At 44.1% G+C, this 26,143-nt stretch overlaps 1 protein-coding gene across 4 annotated transcripts in view; it reads right to left on the bottom strand.

Moving 5' to 3' along the window:
- Positions 1 to 26,143, bottom strand: part of fig4a (FIG4 phosphoinositide 5-phosphatase a) — a 211,939-nt gene that overhangs the window by 84,194 nt on the left and 101,602 nt on the right. For all 4 annotated transcript variants that reach the window (XM_038799189.1, XM_038799185.1, XM_038799187.1 and 1 more), the window contains 3 exons: positions 19,879 to 20,027; positions 12,646 to 12,812; positions 4,820 to 4,958 (listed from right to left, as the gene is read on the bottom strand). In XM_038799189.1, the coding sequence (XP_038655117.1) occupies positions 4,820 to 4,958; positions 12,646 to 12,812; positions 19,879 to 20,027 (455 nt within the window). The remainder of the gene's footprint in view (positions 1 to 4,819; positions 4,959 to 12,645; positions 12,813 to 19,878; positions 20,028 to 26,143) is intronic.

The following is a 26,143-nucleotide window of genomic DNA, read 5'->3' on the forward strand; positions in this document are numbered from 1 at the left end:
ACTTATGGGGTTGGTTCAGTTGCCTCACACATCATACCTTCAGAAGAATGACTGATAACATTTGCTTCATACACTATTACTAATGCAGAAATTAATTTTGCTCAGTTAGAAAAAGAAGCTTTTGAGCATTATTTTTGTTGTAAGAAGGTTCCACCATTACCTTTATGGGCGTCATTTTACCCTTTGAACAGATCATCGACCCTTGTCAATAATCTTTGGGACATCTAAAGGAATACCTCCTTTGGCAGCTTGTAAATTGCAAAGATGGTCATTGATACTGGTGGCACACTTGTGATAACCAATATCGCAAGTCACAGGAGCATGCTCCATCACGATTGCCGTTACAAGTCAAGCATGACCCCAAAGAACATTGTCAATATTTTATATTCCTTGCTCGTGAATAGTGTATCTGTGACTTCATTTCAAGTTCAAAGTTATACAAGAACTGATTCAGTGATGGGGAAGGTAATAGACTTGGTCCAAAAAGGAACACTGTCAGGTGTTGATAGGAAAAATCCAGACTTTAAGCCCTACATCACACAAAACGTTGAGTTGACAGAACAGCATGGAGTTCTATTGTGGGGAATCCATGTGATTATTCCTCCATGCTTGCTTGGTAGAGTCCTTGACCAACTGCATGAGGGACTTCCTGGTGTGGTAATAATGAAGGAATTGGCACACTTATTTTTAGGGGTCAGGATTAGGTGCTCAAGTTGGAGAAATTGAGTAATGCCAACTTAGTGCAAAACGTTTAAAAAAATTTAGAGTAACCAATGTTTTTTTTCACCAATTAAGGGGCAACTTAGCATGGCAAATCCACCTACCCAACTTTGTGCAAAACTAAGGAACATTCGACCATTACATCCGTGGGAATGTCCGACACAGCCATGGCAGAGAGTACACATCGATTATGTTGGTCTACTGGAGGATCACATGTTCTTAGTGATTGTGGAGGTGCACTCAAAATGGCCAGAAGTTGTGTTAATGAAGTCAATGACAACTGAGCAGACCATTGAGAAACTAGACAAGGTATTCGCAAGATTTGGAACACTGACAGATTGTCAGTGATAATGGTATGCAGTTTACTTTGAAGGAGTTTGAGGACTACTTGAAAGCCAACGGTATACATGATATCAAGTCAGCTCTATTATCCTGCAATGAATGAATGGATTGGCTAAATGCTTTCTGCAATCATTAATGCATTCTATCAAAGCATCAAAAGATCAAGAAACATCCAAGAAGAGTAAACAAATTTCTAATATCTTATCGTAACACTGTACATGCTACCGCGGAAAGTTCACCGGCAATGCTGGTCGAGGAATCTATGAACACAGTTTGATTTGTTAACTCCACTTAATACTTCAGAGATTGTCAAACGACAGCAAGCACAAATTGTTAGGAGGGAGAAAATATCTGAAAAGTGAGTATTCAACCAGGGAGAGAAAGTGTTAGCTAGGAGATACATCACCAACGAGAAATGGGGGCCAGCTATGATCTCAGCAAAGAGGGGTCCAATATCATGCACCATACAGATGGATGCTGAAAGAATTTGGGGATGTCATGCTGATCAGTTACTTGCTGCTCAAAGTGTGTTTCCAGAAACATCTCAACAGGTTAAGGCAGCACGGTAGCATTGTGGATAGCACAATCGCTCCAGGGTCCCAGGTTCGATTCCGGCTTGGGTCACTGTCTGTGCGGAGTCTGCACATCCTCCCCGTGTGTGCGTGGGTTTCCTCCGGGTGCTCCGGTTTCCTCCCACAGTCCAAAGATGTGCAGGTTAGGTGGATTGGTCATGATAAATTGCCCTTGGTGTCCAAAATTGCCCTTAGTGTTGGGTGGGGTTACTGGGTTATGGGGATAGGGTGGAGGTGTTAACCTTGGGTAGGGTGCTCTTTCCAGGAGCCGGTGCAGACTCGATGGGCTGAATGGCCTCCTTCTGCACTGTAAATTCTATCTATCTAGGTTCTATCTTCGGAAGACTTAGGAGAGCTATCCTTTGGAGACCAGACAGTTGAGCTTAAATTCTGAGGACTCTTCAATGTGTATAGTGACAGATACTGAAATGACTACTCGAAATACCATCTACAGAAATGAATGATGATACTTCTGAGGTTGCAAGTAGCCAAGTTCAAGAATGCTGAATTCTACCAAAAAGAATTTGATGTCCACCACAGAGACTTATTGAATTGTGTATGTATAGAAACATATCAGGGATCTGTTGCATGAATGTTAATTGTTGTTGTTGCACTAATGAACTAAAAAGGGGAGGGCTATTATGTATCTAGGAATATTCTTGCTGGTTCTGTGTCATGTGATGAGTAGTGACGACAGCAGGGTGCATGGGCAGGCTTTGAGAAGATCACCATATCATTGCATGAGCAACACCTTTAGTAAACTTCTCATCATGTTGTACAAGAATCCAGAGTGTGGGCATTTGCATATGTTTTCTCTTTGCAGCACAAAAGAAATATAACAAGCTCTGACCAATATTTATCCCTCAACCAATATCAAAATTAGATCATATTGCCATTTATTTCTTGGCTGTTTACACGAACCTGGTTGTGCACAGGTTGGCTACCATGTTTCCCTAAATAACAATAGTGACCATAGTTTAAAAGTACATTGCCTGTTATGTGCTCTGGACATTGAGATCATTTTTTAAAAATACAAATTTTAGAGTACCCAATTCATTTTTTCCCATTAATGGGCTAAATTGCCCCTTAATTGGAAAAAATGAATTGGGTACTCTAAAATTTATATTTTTTAAAAAATGATTGGCGTGGCCAATCCACCTAGCCTGCACATCTTTTGGGTTGTGGGAGTGAAACCCACGCAGACACGGGGAGAATGTGCAAACTCCACACGGACAGTGACCCAGAGCCAGGATTGAACCTAACCTCGGCACCGTGAGGCAGCAGTGCTATCCACTGCACCACCATGCTGACATTCTGAGATCATAAGATAGGAGTTAAATAAATGAAAGTTATTTTTTCTTTGCATGTGTCTGGAATGGTAGAGGTGATCTCCAACTAAGCATACCAAAATGTCCTAAAGAGGGGATCATGCAGAACATCAAGGTTCTCTCTGTAAACTACTTTGGTAAAGGACTGCCTTTATTTTGCCCATTTATTAAAGTCCTTTAATGTGAGAAACGTCAAATAAAAATTAGACATCTTTACATACAGTAGTCAAAATATTGGTCCATTTTGAGAAAGATTAATGGAAGTAAATTTCTATAGATTTGAACTCAAGGCCTGGAGAGTTTTTTGGGATGTGGATATCGCTGGTTAGGCCAGTTTGTATTGCACACCCCCAATTTCCCTTCAGAATGTAATGGTGAGCTGCCTTCTGGAACTGCTGCAGTCCATCTGGTGTAGTTACATTTACTATGCTGTCAGGGCGAGAGGTCCATGATTTTGACCCAGCAATGAAGGAACAGTGACATAGTTTCAGGAGGTGAGTTACTCGCCACAGGATTCCTAGCCTGAGCTGCTCTTAATAATAATCTTTATTATTGTCACAAGTAGTAGATTAATACTGCAATGAAGTTACTGTGAAAATTCCGTTGCTATATTCCGGCTCCTGTTCGGGAACACAGATTTCAGAATGCCCAAATGACCTAACAAGCACGTCTTTCGAGACTTGTGGGGAGGAAACTGGAGCAGCCGGAGAAAACCCACGCAGACACGGGGAGAATGTGCAGACTCAGGACAGACAGTGACCCAAGCGGGTATCGAACCTGGGACCCTGTGCTGTGACACAACAGTGCTAACCACTATGCTACCATGCCGCCCATAGAAAAATCCGTGATCCTGATGTGATTTGAACCCACAACCTTCTGATCTGGAGTCAGACGTGCTACCAGCTATTGCAGCTACAGTATATGACCGGTTCAGTTCAGTTTCTTTAGAAGTCATAGAATTTACAGTGCAGAAGGAAGCCATTCAGCCCATCGAGTCTGCACCGGCTCTTGGAAAGAGCACCATACCCAAGGTCAACACCTCCACCCTATCCCCATAACCCCACCCAACACTAAGGGCAATTTGGACACCAAGGGCAATTTATCATGGCCAATCCACCGAAATCTGCACATCTTTGGACTGTGGGAGGAAACCGGAGCACCCGGAGGAAACCCACGCACACACGGGGAGGATGTGCAGACTCCGCACAGACAGTGACCCAAGCCAGAATCGAACCTGGGACCCTGGAGCTGTGAAGCAATTGTGCTATCCACAATGCTACAGTTTCTGGTCAAAGGTAACTCCTTGGATGTTGATAGTGGGGAATTCAGAATGGTAATGCCACTGAATACTAGGGTGCAATGGTTAGATTCTCTCTTGTGAGAGATGGCCATTACCTGGCATATGTGTGGTATGAATGTTACTTTTCACTTGTCAGCCCAAGTCAAGATATTGTCCAGGTCTTTCTGATTTTGGATATGGACTTCTTTGCCATCTGAGGAGTCATGATTATTGCTAAATATTGTGCGATCATCAGTGAACATCCCCACTTATGATGGAAGGAAGGTCATTCATGAAGCAGCTGAAGCTGGAACTCCTGCAGTGATTTTCTGGAACTGAGATGGATTGACCTCCAACAACCACAACCACCTTCCTTTATGCTAGGTATGACTCCAACTCCAGACAGTCTTTCACGATTCCTCATTTTTCTTGGGCACCTTGATGCCACAGTCGGTCAAATGCTGCCTTGATGTCAAAGGTAGTCACACACCTCACCACTGGATATAACCCAAAAGGAATCAGATTTTCCCATCATATAAAATTTAAAATAAATGTAGAAACCATGGGCTATTCATTACCTTCGCTTGGGAGACAAAAGTGCCATTGTGTTCTTATGATGTAGATAATAGTCAGTTGGAAGCTCCCAAAGATGAGATTTTCCTCCCATCGGCTGGAAAACGCCAAGAAACAGGTTTATAGCATCCTGTCTATCAGCATCTGCAAGAAAACATGAAACAAGATTTTCATATTTCAAAGGTCTCTGATGCTTGTCGATGGAATTAGACTTGTAATCTCATGTTTACAATATATTTTCCCTGAGATCAAGCATTGCATACATCATTTCTTGGGGGAGTTGTTGAGTCTAGTGGTCTGGCATCAGTCTTCAGCAACTGTCACTGGGGAAAAGGGTGGAGAGTTAGTTTGGATAACTCCAGGTCACACACCTGTCAATGACAACCTCCCTTCTCCTAGGAAAACACTTCCTCTTCATTCGGTTTATCCTCTGGATGATGCAGCTAAGACTGAAAACTTGTTTGGACAATTTCTGACACCACCTCCACCTCTTTAGCACTTCCCTCAAGTAAATGTCCGGAAGTTAACATTTCCTCCAAATGAACAATAGCAAGATCACAGTTACCGTTTTTAGTCTTTGCCATGAACCCCACTTCCTTACTTCAGAGTCCTATACTTTCCCATTGCTTGCTCAAGGTGATCAAGACTGTTTCGAATCTCACATTCTATCCAATACCAAGATGATGCCAACAAAAGCACACAAACAACATTTATAAAATACGTTACAAATTTAAGAATGATGAGGCACCACTTAATTTTATATGACATTTTCAACGATCCCTTGGTCAGCCCTCTTTTCAATATATGAATGAGTTTGGCCTCAGTAGAGGTGAACTCATAAGATGCTGATGCTAGAAAGCAGCGAGGCAACAGGGGGATTTCTAAATAAGCCTGAAGATTTTTTTTTTTTAAATCGCTGTTTCGGGAGTCAAGTTGGCATTGATAGAAATGGGAGGTGAATTGATTGATTTTCTTGTCACATGCACCGAAGTACAGTGAAAAGTATTTTTATGCGGCCAAGGGAATGTACACAGTACGTACATAGTAGACAAATAATCAACAGGGTACATTGACAAATGGTACATCAACAAATAGTGATTGGTTACAGTGCGGAACAAGGGCTAACCAAGCAATACATGAGCAAGAGCAGCAACGGGCATCGTGAACAGTGTTCTTACAGGGAACAGATCAGTCCAAGGGAGAGTCGTTGAGGAGTAGCTGTGGGAAAGCTGTTCCTCTGTCTGGATGTGCGGGTCTTCAGAATTCTGTTTCTTCTGCCTGATGGAAGGGTCTGGAAGAGGGAAAAGCCTGGGTGGGAGGGGTCTCTGACAATGCTGTCTGCCTTCCTGAGGCAGTGGGAGGTGTAGACAGAATCAATGGGAGGATGGCAAGCTTGTGTGATGCATTGGGTTGAGTTCGCCACACTCTACAGTTTCTTGCGATCTTAAACCGAGCAGTTGCCATACCAAGCTGTTATGCAGCTGGATAGAATGTTCTCTCTGGCACATCTGTAGAAGTTAGCTTCCGTAGGAAGCAGAGACGTTGTTGGGCCTTTGGGCTAGATTTGAGTGAGGTTTTGGGCTAGGTTTTCCCTCTTGAGGATGGTTCAGATAAGTCAGTAGTGTTTTGGTGTCCCGGACTCACCTTTCAAGGGAACAGTCACTTATTGGGATTTTCACAAACGTGACCCCTTAACATTAAAACAGATTTTTCTGGTCAATTACAGGCAGTCAATGAGCTCCCAAAGCTGGAGGGCTGCGAGCAGCAGTAAGCTGGAAAGGTAAGTAACTGAGAAGGCACCAACAATTTTACATTTTTAACTGAAGGAAAATGGCTTCAGAGGTCAGGCCACCGCTTTTGGACAGGGAAGATTCTGTGGAGCAGCTGCTGTCTGTTCTTGCACCCAGACAGGCAGAAACAGTGGGCCTCTAGGCACGAGTAGTGTGCTGCTCCCACCCAGCTTCCTGCTGGGTCCCCGAATCCAGGCATCTAAACTAGCATCTAAATTAGTATGGGAAACTGAACTTGATTAGCCATTTAAGAATTTAATCAGCTAGTCACCACATATGGGTTTTGAATCTGAGCATCACTGGCAAAGCCAACATTGACGGTCCTATCCTAATTGCCCGTAAGATGGTGGAGCCCATATAATGTAGTTCGCTCCCATAGTGCTTTCTGTCGTGATTTATTACAACCGAATGGCATAATAAGCCATTTGAGAGAGCAATTAAGGGTTAAATACATTGCTGTGAGCCAAGTAACGTGGACAGATTTTTTTTCCCCTGAACCAGAGGGGTATTTATGTGGCTTCATGATGGTTAATGTAACTGGTATTTTATTAGATTAACTGATTCATTTTAAATTCCCCCAGCTCTTGTGTTTGGATAAGAGTTCATGACCTAAACTTTCTGTCAGGTGATCTCGATCAGCAAGACTGATGCGTTCTCACATGCAATTGTCTCCCAACATCAATTTCACACTGGCTGACCAACTAACTTTTGGGCACAGTAAAGCATGTGCTGAGACAGGCTCAGTGCTGCTGGCAGGGCCAGATAGAGGTTGGGCGCCAGTTTCAAATGGAGATCCAGGAAAGCTGGAAGTTTGCACTCAGGAGCCTCAGGGAGATGCTTTGAAAGTCAAGTGTTTGGTCACATCACTTCAGTTATAGTGTTGTCATTGTATCCAAAACGTAATCAGTGCCTGGAGCCAATATGTCCCTATTTTTTCCAATGAATGCCTGAGGGTGTTGCTGGACTTAGTGACCAATGTCATATCCTGCTGCCACCAGACAGCAAGAGAAGGCCACCTCGTGTGCCAAAGGAGTCCTGGATGGAGATTGCAGGCCTAGTCACTGGGCATGAAATTATTCGCAGAACTTAGATCCAGTGTAGGAAAAGATTCAATGACCTTCTGCGCCAGGTCGAGTACTGATTCCAGTTGGAACCTTCAATGTCTGTGTGTGTGGCAGGGCTCGATGGTGCTCATGGGTGTGAAATGCAGACTGTGGTGGTATATAATCCAGTGTCTGATAAACTATGGCTGATGTACATGTCTGGTTGAGGTTCATTGTTGGGGATGTCTGGAATGTTCCGACATGTCGAGCGAGACTAATGAAAGCACTTTGGTCCTTACAGGAGGAGTCACAATGCACAGGATCAAGGATGAACCGATAATGGGATCACAAACAACCTCCTCCTACCACAGTGGATATGTCCTGTGAATATGGGGAGGTAAACTGCTCTCAAAGAGGCTAGGGTTTTGGTGGAGGGCAAGTGTTCAGTGGACAGGGAAGAGGTTTGTGGAGAGATGTAGGACAGAGGTTGCAAGGCTGACATATGTAATCCATTTATCCCCATTGCTCGTCCATTCAAAAGTCTTTGGTCAGTCAGTGGTCCATTCTGAAAAGTAACCAGACTGCATACACAATGATCGCGTTATGCAGTTCCATACTGACATTTGTCTTCCTCCTTCAGAGGGATCATCATGTCCCAATAAAGAACCCAGGGAGCCGACATTCGGAGACCAATACTATGCTGATCTTGAGGCAGATGAGGAGCCTTTGGAGTCATCCATCAGGTGTCAGATGCTGGATGTACAGCAGAATGCGTCTGAAAATCTGCCAGAGATCCTAGAGGGTCCACATGCCCTCAGTGCTGGAGGTGTCCATGTGGAACGGGAGCACTGTGTTGGCAGAGAGCTGTGAATGCACAGCCTCCTCCAAACAGAGAGTGGCAACTCCTACTCATAACCAAACTCCTCACCGTGTGACATTCTGTGGGTCTTTCCCTCCCCACCCTGGATGCAGAATTAATGAAAAATGGAAAGACCGCCTGGCTGATTGGCCTGTGTGTAGTGTGTAAAACTGCACGGACCACTCAAGATCATTGTGAATTGATCGTCAAATGTTCTTTATTGGCTTTTGTACTGCCTGGCGACTGAAGTATCACAAGGAGGCACAATAAGGTCAGGGGGTCCTGACGTCTTTGTGGCCCCATTTCGCTCGTGTCCGTGTCGACCACATACCCACTTGCGCAGCACAAAATTCTGGCCCTTCGCTGGAGCATCAGACCAGGCCTCTGGAATACCAGTCCAGCAACATTACCAATATGTTACCGTCACTTTGGCGGTCCTGTTCCGGATTCCTACTAGTCTTCACAAAAATGGTTCAAAATACACGCACCAGTTGGCAGAGCTAATTTTTGGCCCTGCCCACCTTTGAGCCTGTCTCTTGGGGTTGAAACTCCTGCCCTTAAGTGTGGGATAGCATTGACTTTATGGTAGCTGCATCATAGCCACGAGGTTTTGGCTCAAGCTACAGCACAGACATGAACAAATAAAGGAAAAAAGACTTGTATGTTATATCGAGTCTTTCACAATCACTGGTGTCCCAAAGCGCTTCATAGGCAATGAAGTGTAGTTACTGTTGCAGTATCGGACTGTAGCCAACTTGTGCACAGCAAATTTCTACAAACAGCATTGTGCTAATGACCAGATAATCTGTTTCTGTGATGTTAATTTAGGGATAAATATTTGACGGTATCAGAGAAAAATGCTCCATAGCGTCATGGTATCTTTTACACCACTTGGGAGAGAAGGCAGAGCCTCATCTGAAAGGCACCGCCTCTGACGGTGCAGCACCCCTCAGTACTGTACTGCAATGTCAGTTTAGATATTGGGCTAGTCCTGGAGTGAGGATTTACACAGAATTGTTATGGCACAGAAGGAGGCCATTTGGCCCAAATCATCTGCACCGATTCTCCAAATAAGCAATTCACCTAATTCCATTCTCTCAACCTGCAGAGTCTCTTTTTAAAAATAACAGTTCAATTCCCTTTTGAGTGCTTTAATTGAACCTGCCTCCATGGAGCTCTTTGGCAGAACATTCCAGACCACAACCACCCTGTGTGTGAAAGCTTTTCCTCATATTGTTATTGCTTCTTTTACTAATTACTTCAAATCTGTGCCCTCTTGTTTTTGATCCTTTCAAGAGTCGGAACAGTTTGAATATAAAGAAACATTGAAAATAGGAGCAGGAGCAATTTGCCCTCGAAATCCTGATCATGGCTGATCCTCTATCTCAATACCATCCTCCCGTTCTCTCTCCATACCTCTCGATTCATTTAGAGTAGAGAAATCTATTTCCTTCTTAAACATATTCAGTGACTTGGCCTCTACAGCCTTTAGTGATATAGAATTCCACAGGTTCACCATCCTCTGAGTGAAGATGTTGCTCCCATACCCGAGACTGTAACTCCTTATTCTAGGCCCCTCAGTCATAAGAAACATCAGACCTGCATCTAGTCTGTCCAGCCCTGTCAGAATTTTATACATTTCAATGAGATCTCCTTTCATTCTTCTATACTCCAGTGAATACAGGCCTAGTCGGCCCAACTTCTCCTTATAGGATAATTCCGCCATCCTAGGAATTGTCTGGTGAACCATCACTGCACTTCCTCTATGGCAAGTATATCCTTTGTTAGGCAAGGAGACCAAAACTGCACAAACTGCACACAGTACTCCAAGTGGGGTTTCGCCAAAACCCTGTTTTGCAATAAGACATCCTTGCAAAGGATCACAGTCTGATATGGGGTAGACCATTTAGGACAGAGATGAGGAGGAATTTCTTCACCTAGTGTGGCGAGCCAGTGGAATTTATTACCACAAGAAGTAGTTGAACCTAAAACAACATAGGTTTTCAAGAACCAGCTAGATATAGCACTTGGATCGAAGAGGATCAAAGGATATGGGCCGGGAGGGGGGAGGCACAATTAGGCTACTCAGTTGAATGATCAGCAATGATTATAATGAATGGCAGAACAGGCTAAAAGGGCTGAATGGCCTCTTTCTGTTTCTAATTTCTATCTTACATGAATTATTAATTTCCTGTTTAATGTCATTCCCTACCTGACGACTACTGTTTGAAAGCCTATGGATAGGTCCCACTAATATCTTCCGCCACTTGCTGCTTCTTAGTTTCACCCAGGCTGATCTGAAATCTAAATCATGTCTCTGTAATCACAAACAGGTTGGATCAATTTACATCAATTTGTGCAGTTAATTTGTCCACCTTATTGTGAATTCTCCCTACATTCAGATACAGTGCCTTTAGACTTGTCTTTTTAACATTTTAACACTTTTTTTGGATTATACACTCTGGCCCTATTCACTGCTGGCCCCATTTACTCTGTCCAGAACCCTCATGATTTTGAATACCAAAATGTCAAATCTCCTCTCAAGTCTTCTTTTCTACAAAGAAAACAGTTCCAACTTTTCCAATCTATTTTCACAACTGAACCATTTTCGCTTTTGCATCCTTCTTAAGGTGTGGCACCCAATACTCCAGTTGAGGACAAACCAATGACTTATACAAGTTCAACATAATCTCTGTTCCTGTACTCTATGCTCCTATTAATAGAGCATCATACTGGATGCTTTATTAACCATTCTCAACCTGTCCTGCCACCTTCAATTACTTATGCATTTATACATTAAATGTCCCTTTGCTCCGTCACCCCCTGAACATTTCGACTCATAGGTAAGATGGCGGCATGGCAGCACAGTGGTTAGCACTGTTATTTCACTGCAGGTACGATTTCCCGCTCGAGTCGTTGCCTGCGTGGACTCTGCACATTATCTTCGTGTCTGCGTGGGTTTCTATCGGGTACTCCGGTTTTCTCCCACAAGTCCCGAAAGATTTACATAGAATTTACAGTGCAGAAGGAGGCCATTCGGCCCATCGAGTCTGTACCGGCTCTTGGAAAGAGTGTGTTTGTTAGGTGAATTGGACATTCAAAATTCTCCGTCAGTGTACACGAACAGGCGCCAGAGTGTGGCGACTAGGGGATTTTCACAGTAACTTCATTGAAGTGTTAATGTAAGCCTACTTGTGACAATAATTAAGATTATTATTATTAATAAGAGTGCTACCAACTGATGCCACAGCTAGGTGTAATCTAGTTTGACAATTCAGTACTGTAGTGCGCTGTTGGAACTGCTGTCTTTTGAGTCAGGGCCCTGTTTACATTTAGATTGGCATGAGACCATCAAGACAGAATTGACATAATTTACATAGGATTTCTGCTATCTCTTGGCCAATATTTATCCCCAAATAATTACCACTGAGACAGCTTTAGTGAGTTATCTCATTGTCTGAGAGATTCCCAAGATGGAGCCGGAGCGAGGCAACTTCTTGCAAGCTGTGCCCAGCATACTCTCCAATTCTATCTTTTACTCTCGTTCTATGCTTCGAAAACTTCATTCTAACTCTTTTAAACTCTGTTAAGTTGATCTCTTCTCTACACCCTAGCTATGATTGTAACATGCAGTCCTGCAGTCTCGCAATCCTTCTTCCCCATGTACCGTATGTGTAGTCTGTATAACATGCAAGAAACAATACTTTTCACTGTATACTAATACATGTGACAATAATAAATCAAACCAAATCAAAGGGGCCTTGCTGTGTGGAATGCATTGTTGACTATGTTCAGCAGTGACGACATCAAAAGCATTTCAGTGGTTGTGAAGCACGGTTCGATGCCTCAAGGTCATGAGAGTTGCTATATAAATGCACATACATTTATACGAGGAATTCCTGGAGCAATGTGGGTAAGGAGGAAAACTTGAGAGAGATATTGAAAAAGCTATGGTTGGAAGTAAAAAGAAAGCATGTGTGGATTTTCAGTTGCAACGGAGGGAGACAAAACATTTGCATGAAGAAGTATTCAAAGATCCATTTGTAATCGGGTGTACAAAATGGAGAGGGCTGCATCAGGTTATAACTTAGAGGTCAAAAGTGCTATGCAATGATTAAAAGGTTAAACAAAGATATTACCTGAAAATGCATTACTGTAGTACCTAGAAAGGGTTTGCATGATGTCCTTGGAATGTTGTGTCCAGGGTGCAATCTTCCTGTACGTTTTCACCCGATGTACTAACTGTGAACCACCATATTGCAAAGATAGTGTATCACCATGATCTTCATACAGTTCTTCAAATAATCTATTGAGAAAATACTCTCAGTTACATGGTTTCTTATTGAGATACTAAAGCAAGAACATTTTGAACTTTTCCCATTTTTGCATCTTGGATATTTAAATTTTGCTTTTGTCAGTGTTTGCCTGTCCGTTCCACCCACTTTTCCCTCAATCCCATTCCTGCCATATCATAACAAAACACCCAAGGTACTCAACAAGAGCATTAGCAATAAAAATTTCTCCTTCAGAGCCTTAGCGAGAGACATCAGGGCAGTTGGCTGAAAGCTTGATTAGACATAAGCAGCACCTTAAAAGCAAAGAAAGAGGAATTTTAGTGCCTGGAGGAAGGCAGCTGAAAACACAACCGCCAATGGCTGATAGGTCAGAATTGGGGGCGTGGAAGATGCCAGAATTGGAGGAATGCAGTGACTTCAAAACCATCTGGACTGGAGGAGGTAACAGAAATACGGGCAGCGCAGTAGCATAGCACTATTGCTTCACAGCGCCAGGTCCTAGTTTCGACTCGGGCTTGGATCACTGTCTGTGTGGAGTCTGCACATTCTCCCGGTCTCTGCGTGGGTTTCCTCCCACAAGTCCTGAAAGACGTGTACCCGAACAGGCGCCGGAATGTGGTGACTAGGGGCCTTTCACAGTAACTTAGTGCAGTGTTAATGTATTGTGACAATAAAGATTCTTAAAATAAGAAGGGGCAAGGTCAAGGACAGATTTGAAAACAAGATTTGAGGGTTCTAAATTGAGGCAGTCAGATCAGGAATCTAGTGCAAGTCAGTAAGCAAAGCTGTGATGGGTGAATTAAACTTAAGTGTAAGTAAAGATACCGTTAGCAGAGTTTTGGATGCGTATAAAATTTAAGTAGGGTGCAGGATGGGAGGCCAACAAGGAGAGCATGGGAGTAGCCAAATTTAGGGGAAACAAGAACATGGATGACAGTTTCGTCAGCAGATGAATTGAAGGCAGAGTTAGAGTAAGGTGATGTTTTGGAGGTTTCCGTCTTATGTGATTGAAAATTCCTCTTGAGCTCAACACCAATGTTGCAAAAGGTCTGACTGAGCTTCAGGCAGTTGTCAGGGAGATAGATGGAAACAGTGGTCAGGGAATGGAGTGTGTGTTGGGGATCAAGGGCAGCGGCTTCAGTTGCTCCATTATTTAGTTGGAGGCAATTTTTGCTCACCCAATATTTAGTGTCAGACATGCAGTGCGACAAATTAGAGGTAATGGAGAGGTCGAGATAGTGGTGAAACAGAGTTAGGAATTGTCAGCCTACATGCAGAATATGGTATAGAAAGGAACCCTTTGGGACCCCAGATGTAATGGTGATTGTTTGGTGACAGTGGGTGATTGTTTGACATAATTCAATAGCTGAAAATGGAACCAGGCAAGAGCAGCCCCACCTTGATGGACAACTGATGAGAGGTATTGGAAGATCAGAATAAAGTTAAATGTGCAGGCAGGTCAAGAAGGATGAGGAGCAATAAATTTGCAGTCTTCTAGAATGTAATTTATGACTTTGAGAAGGGCTGTTAAATCCTGGGATAGGAGGCGAGAATCTGAATTTTATGTGGAGGCCGTGGATAAAACCAACTGGCTAAAAGGTTGGGAGTGGGTTTGCCTTCACTAGCTCAGAAAGCCACAACCAGATTTTATGGTAACCAGGAGGACAGGACTTCTGCCTCCATGATGAAGGATCCTCTACTTTCAAGATGTATTGGCCAAGTGCTGCTAGCTAACTGGATTGTTGGTAGTTCCAGCAGCAGTACAGGTAGCAGTGGCCACTGCTGGGTCAGTAGTCAGCCTCTGAGCAAGAGCAGTATAGAAACTGTAGTATGAAGTGAATGGGGTAGCCTTGCCAGGGCCAGTCAGGTAGGTCTTGGTAGTTGGGGGAAGAAAGTGGTGATCGGGAGGTCAGAGGTAGGGTTCCTTAAACTGGTGCAGCCCATTCTGCTGATTGGGCACCCAACAGAAGGCCAGGCCCCAGTGAGGAGGGAGCTGCTCCCAAGTCTGCAGCCAAACTGCCAGGTAAACCCTGGCCACCTGTGTGGTAGGGAAGGAGGTCCTCAAGTGGAAATCAGTTGGCCACTTGCTAAAAATCCCAGCAGAGATGGTTAAGCCTCCCACCATCCCATTAATTTGGTGATGCCCATCCCCCACCCCTGCTTGGGAGGGGGGGGAATGTGTAAAATTCTAATCTGCATACGTTTTTTAAAAATCCCCACATCCAGTTTTTTTTGCAGAGACAGAGTTAACGTTTCAGGTCAATCACCTTTCATCATAACTGAAGATGGAAATCAATGCAAGGATTTTAAGCCAGTGGAAGCAGGGAAGGGGAGGAAGAACAGAGGTCTGTGATAGTGGCGATTTGCAGCAGTAGGGTGGGAATGCTTACCCGAACAGGCACCGTAGAGTTAATGTAAGCCTACTTGTGCAAATATAGCAAATTCTCCTCCTATGTTTTCTCTTCCTGCTTTAAAGAATGACTTCTATGGATGTATGTTGGCCATAGATGTTGTATGCTGCTTAAACAGTATATTATGAGCACGCAGAATTAGCAGCTCATTATTTGTGCATTGGACAAATTCAGTTCCATCCTCAGAGATATCCCAGAGTTGTGTATACTCCCACCATGTGTCACGGAGCTGTTTCCAGGAGTAGAAATTGTATCTCCATTTTCGTTCAGAGGTGGCGAGGCCAGTAGTGCGGATTAATGCCGCACAGCAAATTGCATAAACCAGGCATAAAACACGGATTTCCTTTTTCTGTCAGGCTTCATACAGCGTCACACCATGTGGAACTTGCAGCCTGCCTTTTTCTTAAATCTAGTATTTCATTTAGAATTTTACCAATTCTCAAGTAAATACACAGAAAATCATAGACTGTTGACTAGAATAGAGCATAAAACTGTGCCAGACAGAATCAAATTCCCAATATTCACTGGGGTGGGGTTTCCTCCATAAAAACAGCAATTTAATCATAGAATCTCTACTGTGCAGTAGGAGGCCCATTGAGTCTGCACCGACCTTCTGAAAGTGCACCCTACCTAGGCGCCGCCCCCCCCCCCCCCTTCCCTGTAACCCCACATCTTTGGACTGTGGGAGGAAACCGGAGCACCTGGAGGAAACCTGCGCAGATATGGAAAGTGCTAACTCCACACAGACAGTTACTCAAGGCTGGAATTGATATAATAATAACAACCTTTATTAGTGTCACAAGTAGGCTTACATTAACACTGCAGTTAAGTTACTGTGAGGCAACAGTGCCGGAAATGGTGTGGACTTTCAATTCTGAGCGCACTTTTTTTTTTAACATTTCAATTTTGAGGTGGCACAGTGGTTATCACTGCTGCCTCATGGAACCAGGGACATGGGTTCAATTCTGGCCCTGCGCGTGTGTGGAGTTTGCACTTTCTCCCCACGTCTGCATGCGCTTCCTCCGGGTGCTCCTGTTTCCTTCCACAATCTAAAGATGTGCAGTGTAGCTGGATTGGCCATGATAAAAAAAATGGCCTCAAGTGTCCAGGGATATGCAAGTTAGTTAGGATTACGGGAATAGAACGGGGGAGGGACGTAGGTAGGGTACTCTTTCAGAGGGTCAGTGCAGACTTGATGGGCTGAATGGTCTCCTTCTGCAATGTCGGGATGCTATGGAATGCAACTGATAAGAGGCTCAGCTATCCCCTCATGATAAAATCCTGCACAAGGATGCAGCTCAAGATCAGGTACTGTAGAAGATCAGCTGGTGTCAGGATTTACAGGTCAGTTTGTTGGGCTCTGAGGAAACACTCTCAATTCTTCCACTTACGAAATGGATTCCAGCCCATCTCTAGAAAAAGGAAGGATTTGTAAGGTCTAGAAAGCCGAGAATTGATGAAGCCCTTGAAGAAGATAAATAAAGTAGGAAGGATCATAAGCAAGGAGTCAGGAGGTCTAAAATGGGTCATGAAAAGTCATTGGCAGACAGGATTAAGGAGAATCTCACGGCATTTTATTTGTTTATAAAGAGCAAGAGGTAGCCAGGGAAATGGTTAGCCCACTCGAGGACAGAGGAGCCAGAGGAAATGGGTGAGGTACTAAATTAATACTTTGCATCAGTATTCACCAAAGAGAAAGACTTTGTGGATGATGAGTCTAGGGAAGGGTGTGTAGATATTCTGGGTCATGTAAATATCAAAAAGGAGATGGTGTTGAGCACCTTAAAAGCATTAAGGTAGGTAAGCCCCCAAAACCTGATGGGATCAACCCTAGAATACTGAGGGAGGCAAGGGAGGAAATTGCTGGGGCCTTGACAAAAATCTTTATATCCTTATTGGCTACAGGTGAGGTCCTAGAAGACTGGAGAATGGCCAATGTTGTTCCTTTGTAATCCAGGAAATTATAGACCAGTGAGCCTTATGTCAGTGGTAGGAAAATTATTGGAAAAGATTCTTAGGAAGAGGATTTACTCACATTTGGAAACAATTGGACTTATTAGCGATAGGCAGCATGGTTTTGGGAAGGGGAGGTTGTGTCTCACTAACTTGATCGAATTTTTTGAGTAAGTGACAAAGGTGAGTGATGAATGAAGGACAGTGTATGTTTTCTACATGGACTTCAGTAAAGCCCCTCATGGCAGCATGGTACAAAAGGTGAAGTCACACCGGATCAGAGGTGATCTGCCAAGACAGATACAGAACAGGCTCGATCATAGAAGGCTGAGGTAATGGTGGAAGGGTGCCTTTCTGTCTCGTTCCACAGGGATCAGTGCCAGTACCGTTGTTGTTCGTAGGACATACAAATGAGTTGGAGGAAAATGTAGCTGGTCTGATTAGTAAGTTTGCGGACAATACAAAGATCAGTGGAGTTGCGGATACTGAAGAAGATTGTCAGAGAATACAGATCGGTTGGAGACTTGGGCGGAGAAATGGCAGATGGAGTTTAATCTGGACAAATGTGAGGTAATGCCTTTTGGAAGGTCTAATATAGGTGGTAATTATACAGTAAATGGCAGAACGCTTAGGAGTATTGACAGGCAGCGAGATCTGGACATACAGGTCCACAGATCACTGAAAGTGGCAATGCGGATGGATAAGGCAGTCAAGAAAGCAAAGGGCATGCTTGCCTTGATCAGTCAGGGCATTGAGTATAAAAATTGGCAAGTCATGCTGCAGCTCTACAGAACCTTGGTTAGACCACATTTGGAATATTGCATACAATTGTGGTCGCCACACTACCATAAGGATGTGGATGCTTTGGAGAGGGTACAGAAGAGGTTTACCAGGGTGTTGCCTGGTCTGGAGGGTATTAGTTCTGAGGGGAGGATGGATAAACTTGGTTTGTTTTCATTGGAATGACGGAGGTTTTCATTGGAATGACGGAGGGGCAACCTGATGGGAGGTTTACATAATTATGAGTGGCATGGACAGTGGACAGTCAGCACGGTAGCATGGTGGTTAGCATAAATGCTTCACAGCTCCAGGGTCCCAGGTTCGATTCCCGGCTGGATCACTGTCTGTGCGGAGTCTGCACGTCCTCCCCGTGCGTGCGTGGGTTTCCTCCGGGTGCTCCGGTTTCCTCCCACAGTCCAAAGATGTGCGGGTTAGGTGGATTGGCCATGCTAAATTGCCCTTAGTGTCCTAAAAAAATAAGGTTGGGGGGGCGGGGGGGGTTGTTGGGTTACTGGTATGGGGTGGATACGTTGGCTTGAGTAGGGTGATCATTGCTCGGCACAACATCGAGGGCCGAAGGGCCTGTTCTGTGCTGTTCTATGTCTATGCTTTTTCACAGGGTGGAAAAATCAATTACTAGGGGCATAGGTTTAAGGGAAAAGGTTTAGAGGAAATGTGTGAGGCAAGTTTTTTTTTTTTTTTTTTACACACAGAGGGTAGTAAGTGCCTGAAAGACGCTGCCAGGGGAGGTGGTGGAAGCAGATACGATAGTGATGTTTAAGAAGCATCTTGACGAATGTTGGGCTTGGATTTATTGTCACGTGTACCGAGGTACAATGAAAAGTATTGTTCAGAGTAGTCTAGACAGATCGTTCCATACATGAAAAAACATAGGACATACGATAGATACACATTGTAAATAAAAGACAAATAGCGGGTGAAGCATAACGGAGTGTAGTAATACTCAGTAGATGTGTGAAGAGATCAGTTCAGTCCAGAAAAGGGTCATCATCGGGGAAGAAGCTGCTTTTGAATCTGTTAGTGCTTGTTCTCAGACTTTTGTATCTCCTGCCCGATTGGAGAGGTACCCGAGTGGGAGGAGTCTTCGATTATGCTGCCCGCTTTCCCAAGGCAGCAGGAGATGTAGACAGAGTCAATGGACGGGAGGTGGGTTTGCGTCATAGACAGGGCTGTGTTTACAACATGAATAGGATGGGAATAGACGAATACAGACCCCAGAAGTGCAGAAAGTTTTAGTTTAGACCAGCACCATGATTGGCGCTGGCTAGGAGGCCCGTGGGCCTGGTCCTGTGCCGTACAGTTCTTTGAACCTGCTGTCTTTACTGAAGTTTGGTAAACCTGGTGGTTTCCTGGAGGTATAAAAATAGAAACCCTCCAAAAAAAAAGGGGTTATTTAAAAGATTTTGACAACTGACCCATCTCCCAAGAGCAGATTGATTACCTGTCCTTTGTTTCATCTGTTACAAATGGAATTGGGCTGGTTCCCTTTTAATGGTTAAAGTTACCAGCAAAAAAAGGTTCTACATCAAGGATGGTCAGCTATGGTTTGCCGAGGAAAGTGCTGGAAACTAAGGCAGTGCTGTACTTGCTTGGTCTGTACATATTAGGGTTGGGAGCGCTAGACACGCAGGCGGCAAGAAGCTTGAAAAATATGAGTGAAGAAAGCTAGATTTCCCCAATTAATAATAATTAATAATCTTTTCCTGTCACAAGTATGAAGTTACTGTGAAAAGCCTCTAGTCGCCACGTTCCGGCGCCTGTTCGAGTAAGCTGATAGAGGAATTGAACCCGTGCTGCTGGCCTTGTACTGTATCACTTATGAGGGGGCAGGGAAAATCAGGAAACAAAAAGAAATATGGTAAATTGAACAAATTAAGGCAGTTGGAATCTATAAAAGCAACAAATTGCTTACCGAACAGCATCAGTGTCAAATTGCAATCTTGGTTTATCAATTACACCTATTGCATAGAGCTGATATGCCAAAGCACATTTTCCCACCATAAACTGAGCAGTGTTTGTACGATCCAAACAGTCAACACAGTTTGTCCTGAGAACTCCAGTCTGAAACAGAATTTAAACAGCACCTTAATAAATTATATTGCAGGTATAATATCTAGTTGTCATTTATCATTACAGTTCTCTTTAAGTATGTTCAAAATACAGAAGTCCTTGGTTTTCCAAAAGTTATTAACATTTTGATTACCTTTAGTTTACATTATGAAGAAACCTGAAAATTTGCCTTTTTAAGGTTACAAATAAAAGCATCTCTTGCACAACTTTGAGTCTCTCCAGACTTTGAAAATGTCCAATTACTTCAACATTGAACCATGAAAATAGATGCATTACCAACTATAGCAAAAGACCTGTGGAGAGAAAAATCGAGTCAACATTTCAGTGCTATGACCTTTTAAATCAAAACTGGGAAAAGTTCTTGGTTTTAACCAAGTGAAAGGGAGGTGGTGGTTTGGGAAAATAACAAAAGAAAATGTCTGTGATGGGGTAGAAGGCAGGAGAGTTTAAATGACAGATTGGCAGGTGGTGCAAGGTTCTCTTATTGGGACAAGTGAGGAAACAATAGATGTTTCTGGAGGAAGTGTAAATGATAGAAGGATGAATTGTTGCCCCCAGACAGAAAAAGAAAAGAATATGCGCGTAAAACTTGCTTAAAACCTTGACATTTCCCCAGTTCAGATCCAAAGTCATCGACCTGGAACGTTAACTGTTTCTCTGACCACAAATGAATCACAGTTGGTTTATGTGCTTTACAAGCATTTATTTACATATGGAGGCGTTAGCAGTGCCAAACGGTGCAAAAGATTACCTATAAGAACAGCTAAGAGTGTAAAATCTGTATGATTGCAAAATTTATTTTCTAAGTATGTGAAAACTGATGATAAATTGTTGTTCTTTTTCAAACTAGTTTCGTACTTTAGCATTCCCCACCCAGAGATCATATGATTCACAAGTCTTGTATCACATTGGTTCACTTGATAGCATTTTTGGCGAGACCAAATCAGGGGCTGGATTCTCCGCAGTCCGACGCCAAAATTACCATCGGCAATTGGGCGGAGAATGGATTCAGGCGCTGGAACTGGAGCCAGCGCCGGTTTCACGCCAGTCTGCCATGCTTCACCCCCTCCAAGCCAGCATCAGGATGCGTGCTGTACGCCGCTGGCACTTCATTGGCTGGCCCACCCGCAATGCTCCACCTCGATGGGCCGAGTTCCTGATGGCGCGGACCACACGTGATCCCAGCCGTCGGCTGCGAACAATGTCCAGCGCCGCCGCATGGTTGGCGGGTTAGGGTGCGAGCACGGCTGGTGCCACTTTTTCCGGCGCGACCTGTGCAAGTCATCAGCCCTGACCATGCATGGCCTGGGACCTGCCCATTTTCCACGCATGTTTCACGCGGCGCCGGTGCTAATCCCTCACCGGTACCGGAATCGGTGAGGGGTTCACGTAAATTTTCCTGTCGTGAAACTCTCGCGCATTCTCTGTTCGAGCGGCACTTAGCCTCAGGAATGGAGAATCCAGCCCCAGAAGTTTACTGGTTCTAGCTCCATTCCTGGACCAAATAGTTTCAAAGAGTGATGTGGAAGAAATAGGTGTCAATTCATGAGGTACTGGGAAAAGAGCTATATCAATGGGAATCTCATCACCTCAACTGCTCTGGGGTCAGAGCACTGGTGAACTCTATATTTAGGGCTGCTGAGGGGGCTTCAATTTAAATAGTGGAGGGCTCGCATTAGGGAGATTTGGAAATGAAAGAAATGGGACAATAGTGCAGGGCAGTGATAACCAGAGCGTGGCAGGAAGGCACCGTGCACACAAACATAAGAGTAATCCAGAAAGTAAGGTCAGAATAAGTAAAATTGACAGAATTAAAAGTTCTTTTTCTTAATGCCCGCAACATTCATAACAAGATGAACGAATAGCACAAATATAAATAACTGAGTATGATATAGGTATACACATAGAAAATAGAAGTAATAGGAAGCCATTTGGCCTTTCAAGCCTGCTCCACCATTCATTATGGTCATGGCTGATTATCAAGTTCAATACCCTGATCCCGCCTTCCCCCCATATCCCTTGATCCCTTTAGTAGTCCCAAGAGCTATATACAATTCCTTCTTGAAATCACAAAATGTTTTGACCTCAACTACGTTCTGGGATAGTGAATTTCACAGATTTACCACTCTCACCTTGGTTCTAAAAGGTTTATCCCTTATCCTCAAACTATGATCCCTATATAACTGTTACAGAGATGTGGTTTCAGGGTGACCAAGATTGGGACTTAAATATTCAACAGTATATGATATTTTAGAAAGACAAGAGGAATGGAAAATGAGATGTTTAATGATATTAATAAGGGATGACAGCAGTGCAATGGTGAGAAATGATCTTGGTTCAGAAGATCAAGATGTAGAATCAGTTTGTGTGCAGATAAGAAACAACAATTGAAGAAATCCCTGGGAGTAGTTTATAAGTCTCTTAATTGTACTTGCATAGTAGGACAGAGTTTATATCGAGAAATGGGGGTTTGCAAGAAAATTATGGCAAGAATGATGGATGACTTAAATCTTTTCATTGATTGCACAATTTAAATTCGTCCAGATAACCTATAGAATAAGTTCATTGTGTGTATTCAGGACAGTATCTTGGGACAATATCCTCTGGAACCTAGCAGCAAGCAGGCTACTTTGGACCTGGTAATATGTAATGACACTGGGTTAATTCAATCCTCATTGTAAATAATCCTCCAGGCAATAGTGATCAATTTCACGTCAGTTTCAGAGTGAGAACTGTGGGTCTGAAACTAATGCTTCAAGTTTAAATAAAAACAATTATAAGGGTGTAAAAACTGTGTTGGCTAAAGTGGACTAGGTATAGAGTGAGGCACAGCGAAGGGTAAACACGACCTCGTCTTGTGCAAGGATAAGCCTGATACAGTTCAAGGTGGTGAATAGGGTGCATATGACTCGGGCGAGAATGAGTGGGTTCTTTCAGGGGGTAGCAGATGAATGTGAGAGGGGTGGGCGGGGATTGCGAAAAATTGTGAAGATTGGGAGTGTTCGCAGTCTTAGCCAGGGTAATGGAGGAGGTGGAGGACCCAAATCCTTTGGTGCCGATATTTGGGGTTTCAGAGAAGCCGGAGCTCATGGATAGGAGCAAGGCTGATGCTGTGGCCTTCGGTTCTCTGATTGCACGACGGCAAATTTTTCTGGAGTGGTGGTCGGCATCGCCACTGGGGGTAGTGGCTTAGTTGGGTGACCTGTACGATTTCCTGCGGTTAGAGAAGATAAAGCACGAGTTAAGGGGCTCAGCAGGGGGTTTCAGAAAAGGTGGGGGATGTTTGTGACCGTGTTTGAGGAGCTGTTTGTTCCAGGGAGGTGGGGGGAGGGGTGAGAGGGTGCAAAAGGGGACAAATCTGTACAGTTGATTGTTGGGAAGTATGTTTCCCAGGCTGTTTATTCACTGTAACCTGTTGTAATACACTTTTGTAATAAAATACATTTTTTTAAAAATAAAGTGGACTAGGTAATAGATTAAAAGCGACTGTAGAGAAGCAATGTCAAAGAGACATTTCATAACTCAAAGTCCTCCTGAGGGATTTTGGTAGTTTTTCAGGGTACAAACTGAACGTGGGAAAGAGTGAGTTGTTTGTGATCCAGGCCAAGGGGCAGGAGGATTGACTGAAAGAGCTGCCGCTCAGGATGGTAGAGAAAAGTTTTCGTTACCTGGGTATACAGGTGGCCAGGAAATGGGATGCCCTGCACAGGCTCAACCTGACCCGGTTGGTGGAGCAAATGGAAGGGGACTTTAAAAGGTGGGACATGCTCCCGCTGTCACTGGCAGGGAGGGTGAAGACCATGAAAATCACTGTCCTCCCCACATTTTTGTTTGTCTTTCAGTGCCTCCCCATCTTTATCCCCAAGGCCTTTTTTAAGTGGGTGAGTAAGATCATTACAGGCTTTGCGTGGGCGAATAAGAGTCCGCGAGTAAGGAGATGGCTGATGGAGCGCAGTCGGGGGATGTGGGTTGGCGCTGCCGAACTTTCGCAACTACTACTGGGCGGTCAATATAGCTATGATTAGGAAGTGGGGGGGGGAGGGGGGGGGGAGCTGCTGGAGGCGGCGTCTTGTGACGGTACTAGTCTGGGAGCTTTGATAACAGATCCTTTGCTGCTCTCGGCGACTCGTTACTCTACAAGTCCGGTGGTGATGGCGACACTGCAGATCTGGGGACAGTGGACGAGGTACAAGAGGGTGGAGGGAGCGTCGGTCTGGACCCTGATATGCAACAATCACCGGTTTGTCCCGGGTAGGATGGATGGTGGGTTCCAGAGCTGGCAGAGGGCAGGCATCAGAAGGATGGGAGATCTGTTCCTAGACGGAAGCTTTCCCAGTTTGAAGGTGCTAGAGGACAAATTTAACCTGCCGCCAGGAAACGCCTTTAAATATCTGCAAGTACGAGCCTTCCTAAAAAAAAAAGGTAGTGGCCTTTCCGACGCTGCCGCCACGGAGGATACAGGACAGGGTGGTCTCCGGCACCTGGGTGGGGGAGGGGAAGGTGTCGGATATCTACCAGGAACTACAGGATGCGGAGGAAACCCCGGTGGAGGAGCTCAAGGGCAAGTGGGAGGAGGAGCTAGGTGAGGAGTTGGAAGCGGGTCCGTGGGCAGAGGTCCTGGGCAGGGTTAATTCCTCCTCATCATGTGCCAGGCTCAGTCTAATTCAATTTAAGGTGGTCCACCGGGCACACATGACGGCAGTGAGAATGAGCAAGTTTTTTGGATAGACGACAGTTGTATGAGGTGCAAGGGCAGCCCTGCAAACCATGTCCACATGTTTTGGGCATGCCCAGAGCTTAAAGAGTTTTGGCAAGGGTTCGCGAGGGCAATGCCCAAGGTTCTTAACACACGGGTGGTGCAGAGATAGCGATTTTTGGAGTGTCAGAAGACCCGGGAGTTCAGGGGGCGAAAGAGGCCGACGTCTTGGCCTTTGCCTCCCTAGTAGCCCGGAGACGGATTTTATTAATGTGGAGGGAGTCGAAGCCCCCGAGTGTAGAGACTTGGGTCAATCGACATGTCTGGGTTTCTCAGCCTCGAGAAAATAAAGTTTGCCTTAAGAGGGTCTACGCTAGGGTTCTCTCGGAGGTGGCAGCCATTCATCGACTTTCTCGGGGAAAATTGAAAATGTCTGCAGCAGCAGCAATCCGTTGGGAGGGGCGGGAAAGTGTGCTTCATTGGGATGGTGTGGGAAGACTGGGTCGCGTGGGGTAATGTCTATATAATTGTTATTGTATATTTTCTTATTGCACTATGTTAATGTTCACTCCAGTTTGTTTTGTTATTATGGTTACTCCTGTTTTATTATGAGAAATTCTGCAAAACCTTAATGAAATTACTTTATAAAAAATAATAACTTAAAGTCCAATGTGGAAGAGACTACCAGAAAAATACACCACCGGCGGCCAAATAAAGTAGTTAATGGTGGTATCAAATTGAAAGAAAAAGCATAAAACGATGCAAAAATTAGTAGTAGACCAGAAGATTGGGAAAGTTTTAGAAGCCAACAAAGAATGAGTAAAAAAATTGAAGATGGAGAAGTTGGAGTACAAGATAAAACCAGCAAGAAATACAAAACCAGACAATAAATGCTTCTACAGATATATTAAGTGAGTAGCTAAAAAAAAACACTGGTCCCATAGGTGAGATCAGGGAGTTTAATAATGTAAAATAAGGAAATGGCAGACTTTGCTCATGAATTTTATATCTTCTTTCACAGTAGAAGACAAAAAGAATCCCATGAATAGAAGTAAATCAAGAGGTAGAAGGGAGTGAGGAACTTAAAACAATCCTGATCACTGGAGATATAGTAATGGGAAAACAAATTTATTAAAGGCAGTAAAGCCCCCTGGACCCAAGGACTTGCATTCTAGGATGTTAAATGTGGCTGCAGAGACAGCCGGTGCCTCGGTTCAAATCTTCCAAAATGAAAGGTCTTATCAAGAAAGGAGGGAGACAGAAAGCAAGAAACTGCAGGTTAGTTAGGCTAATGCTAGGGCAGCATGGTAGTACACAGGGTAGAACTGTTGATTCACAGCGCCAGGGTCCCAGGTTCGATTAGCGGCTTGAGTCACTGACTGCGGAATCTGCACGTTCTTCCTGTGTCTAC

The sequence above is a fragment of the Scyliorhinus canicula genome, chromosome 6 (assembly GCF_902713615.1).
Source record: "Scyliorhinus canicula chromosome 6, sScyCan1.1, whole genome shotgun sequence".
In the NCBI taxonomy this organism is placed as follows: Eukaryota; Metazoa; Chordata; class Chondrichthyes; order Carcharhiniformes; family Scyliorhinidae; genus Scyliorhinus; species Scyliorhinus canicula.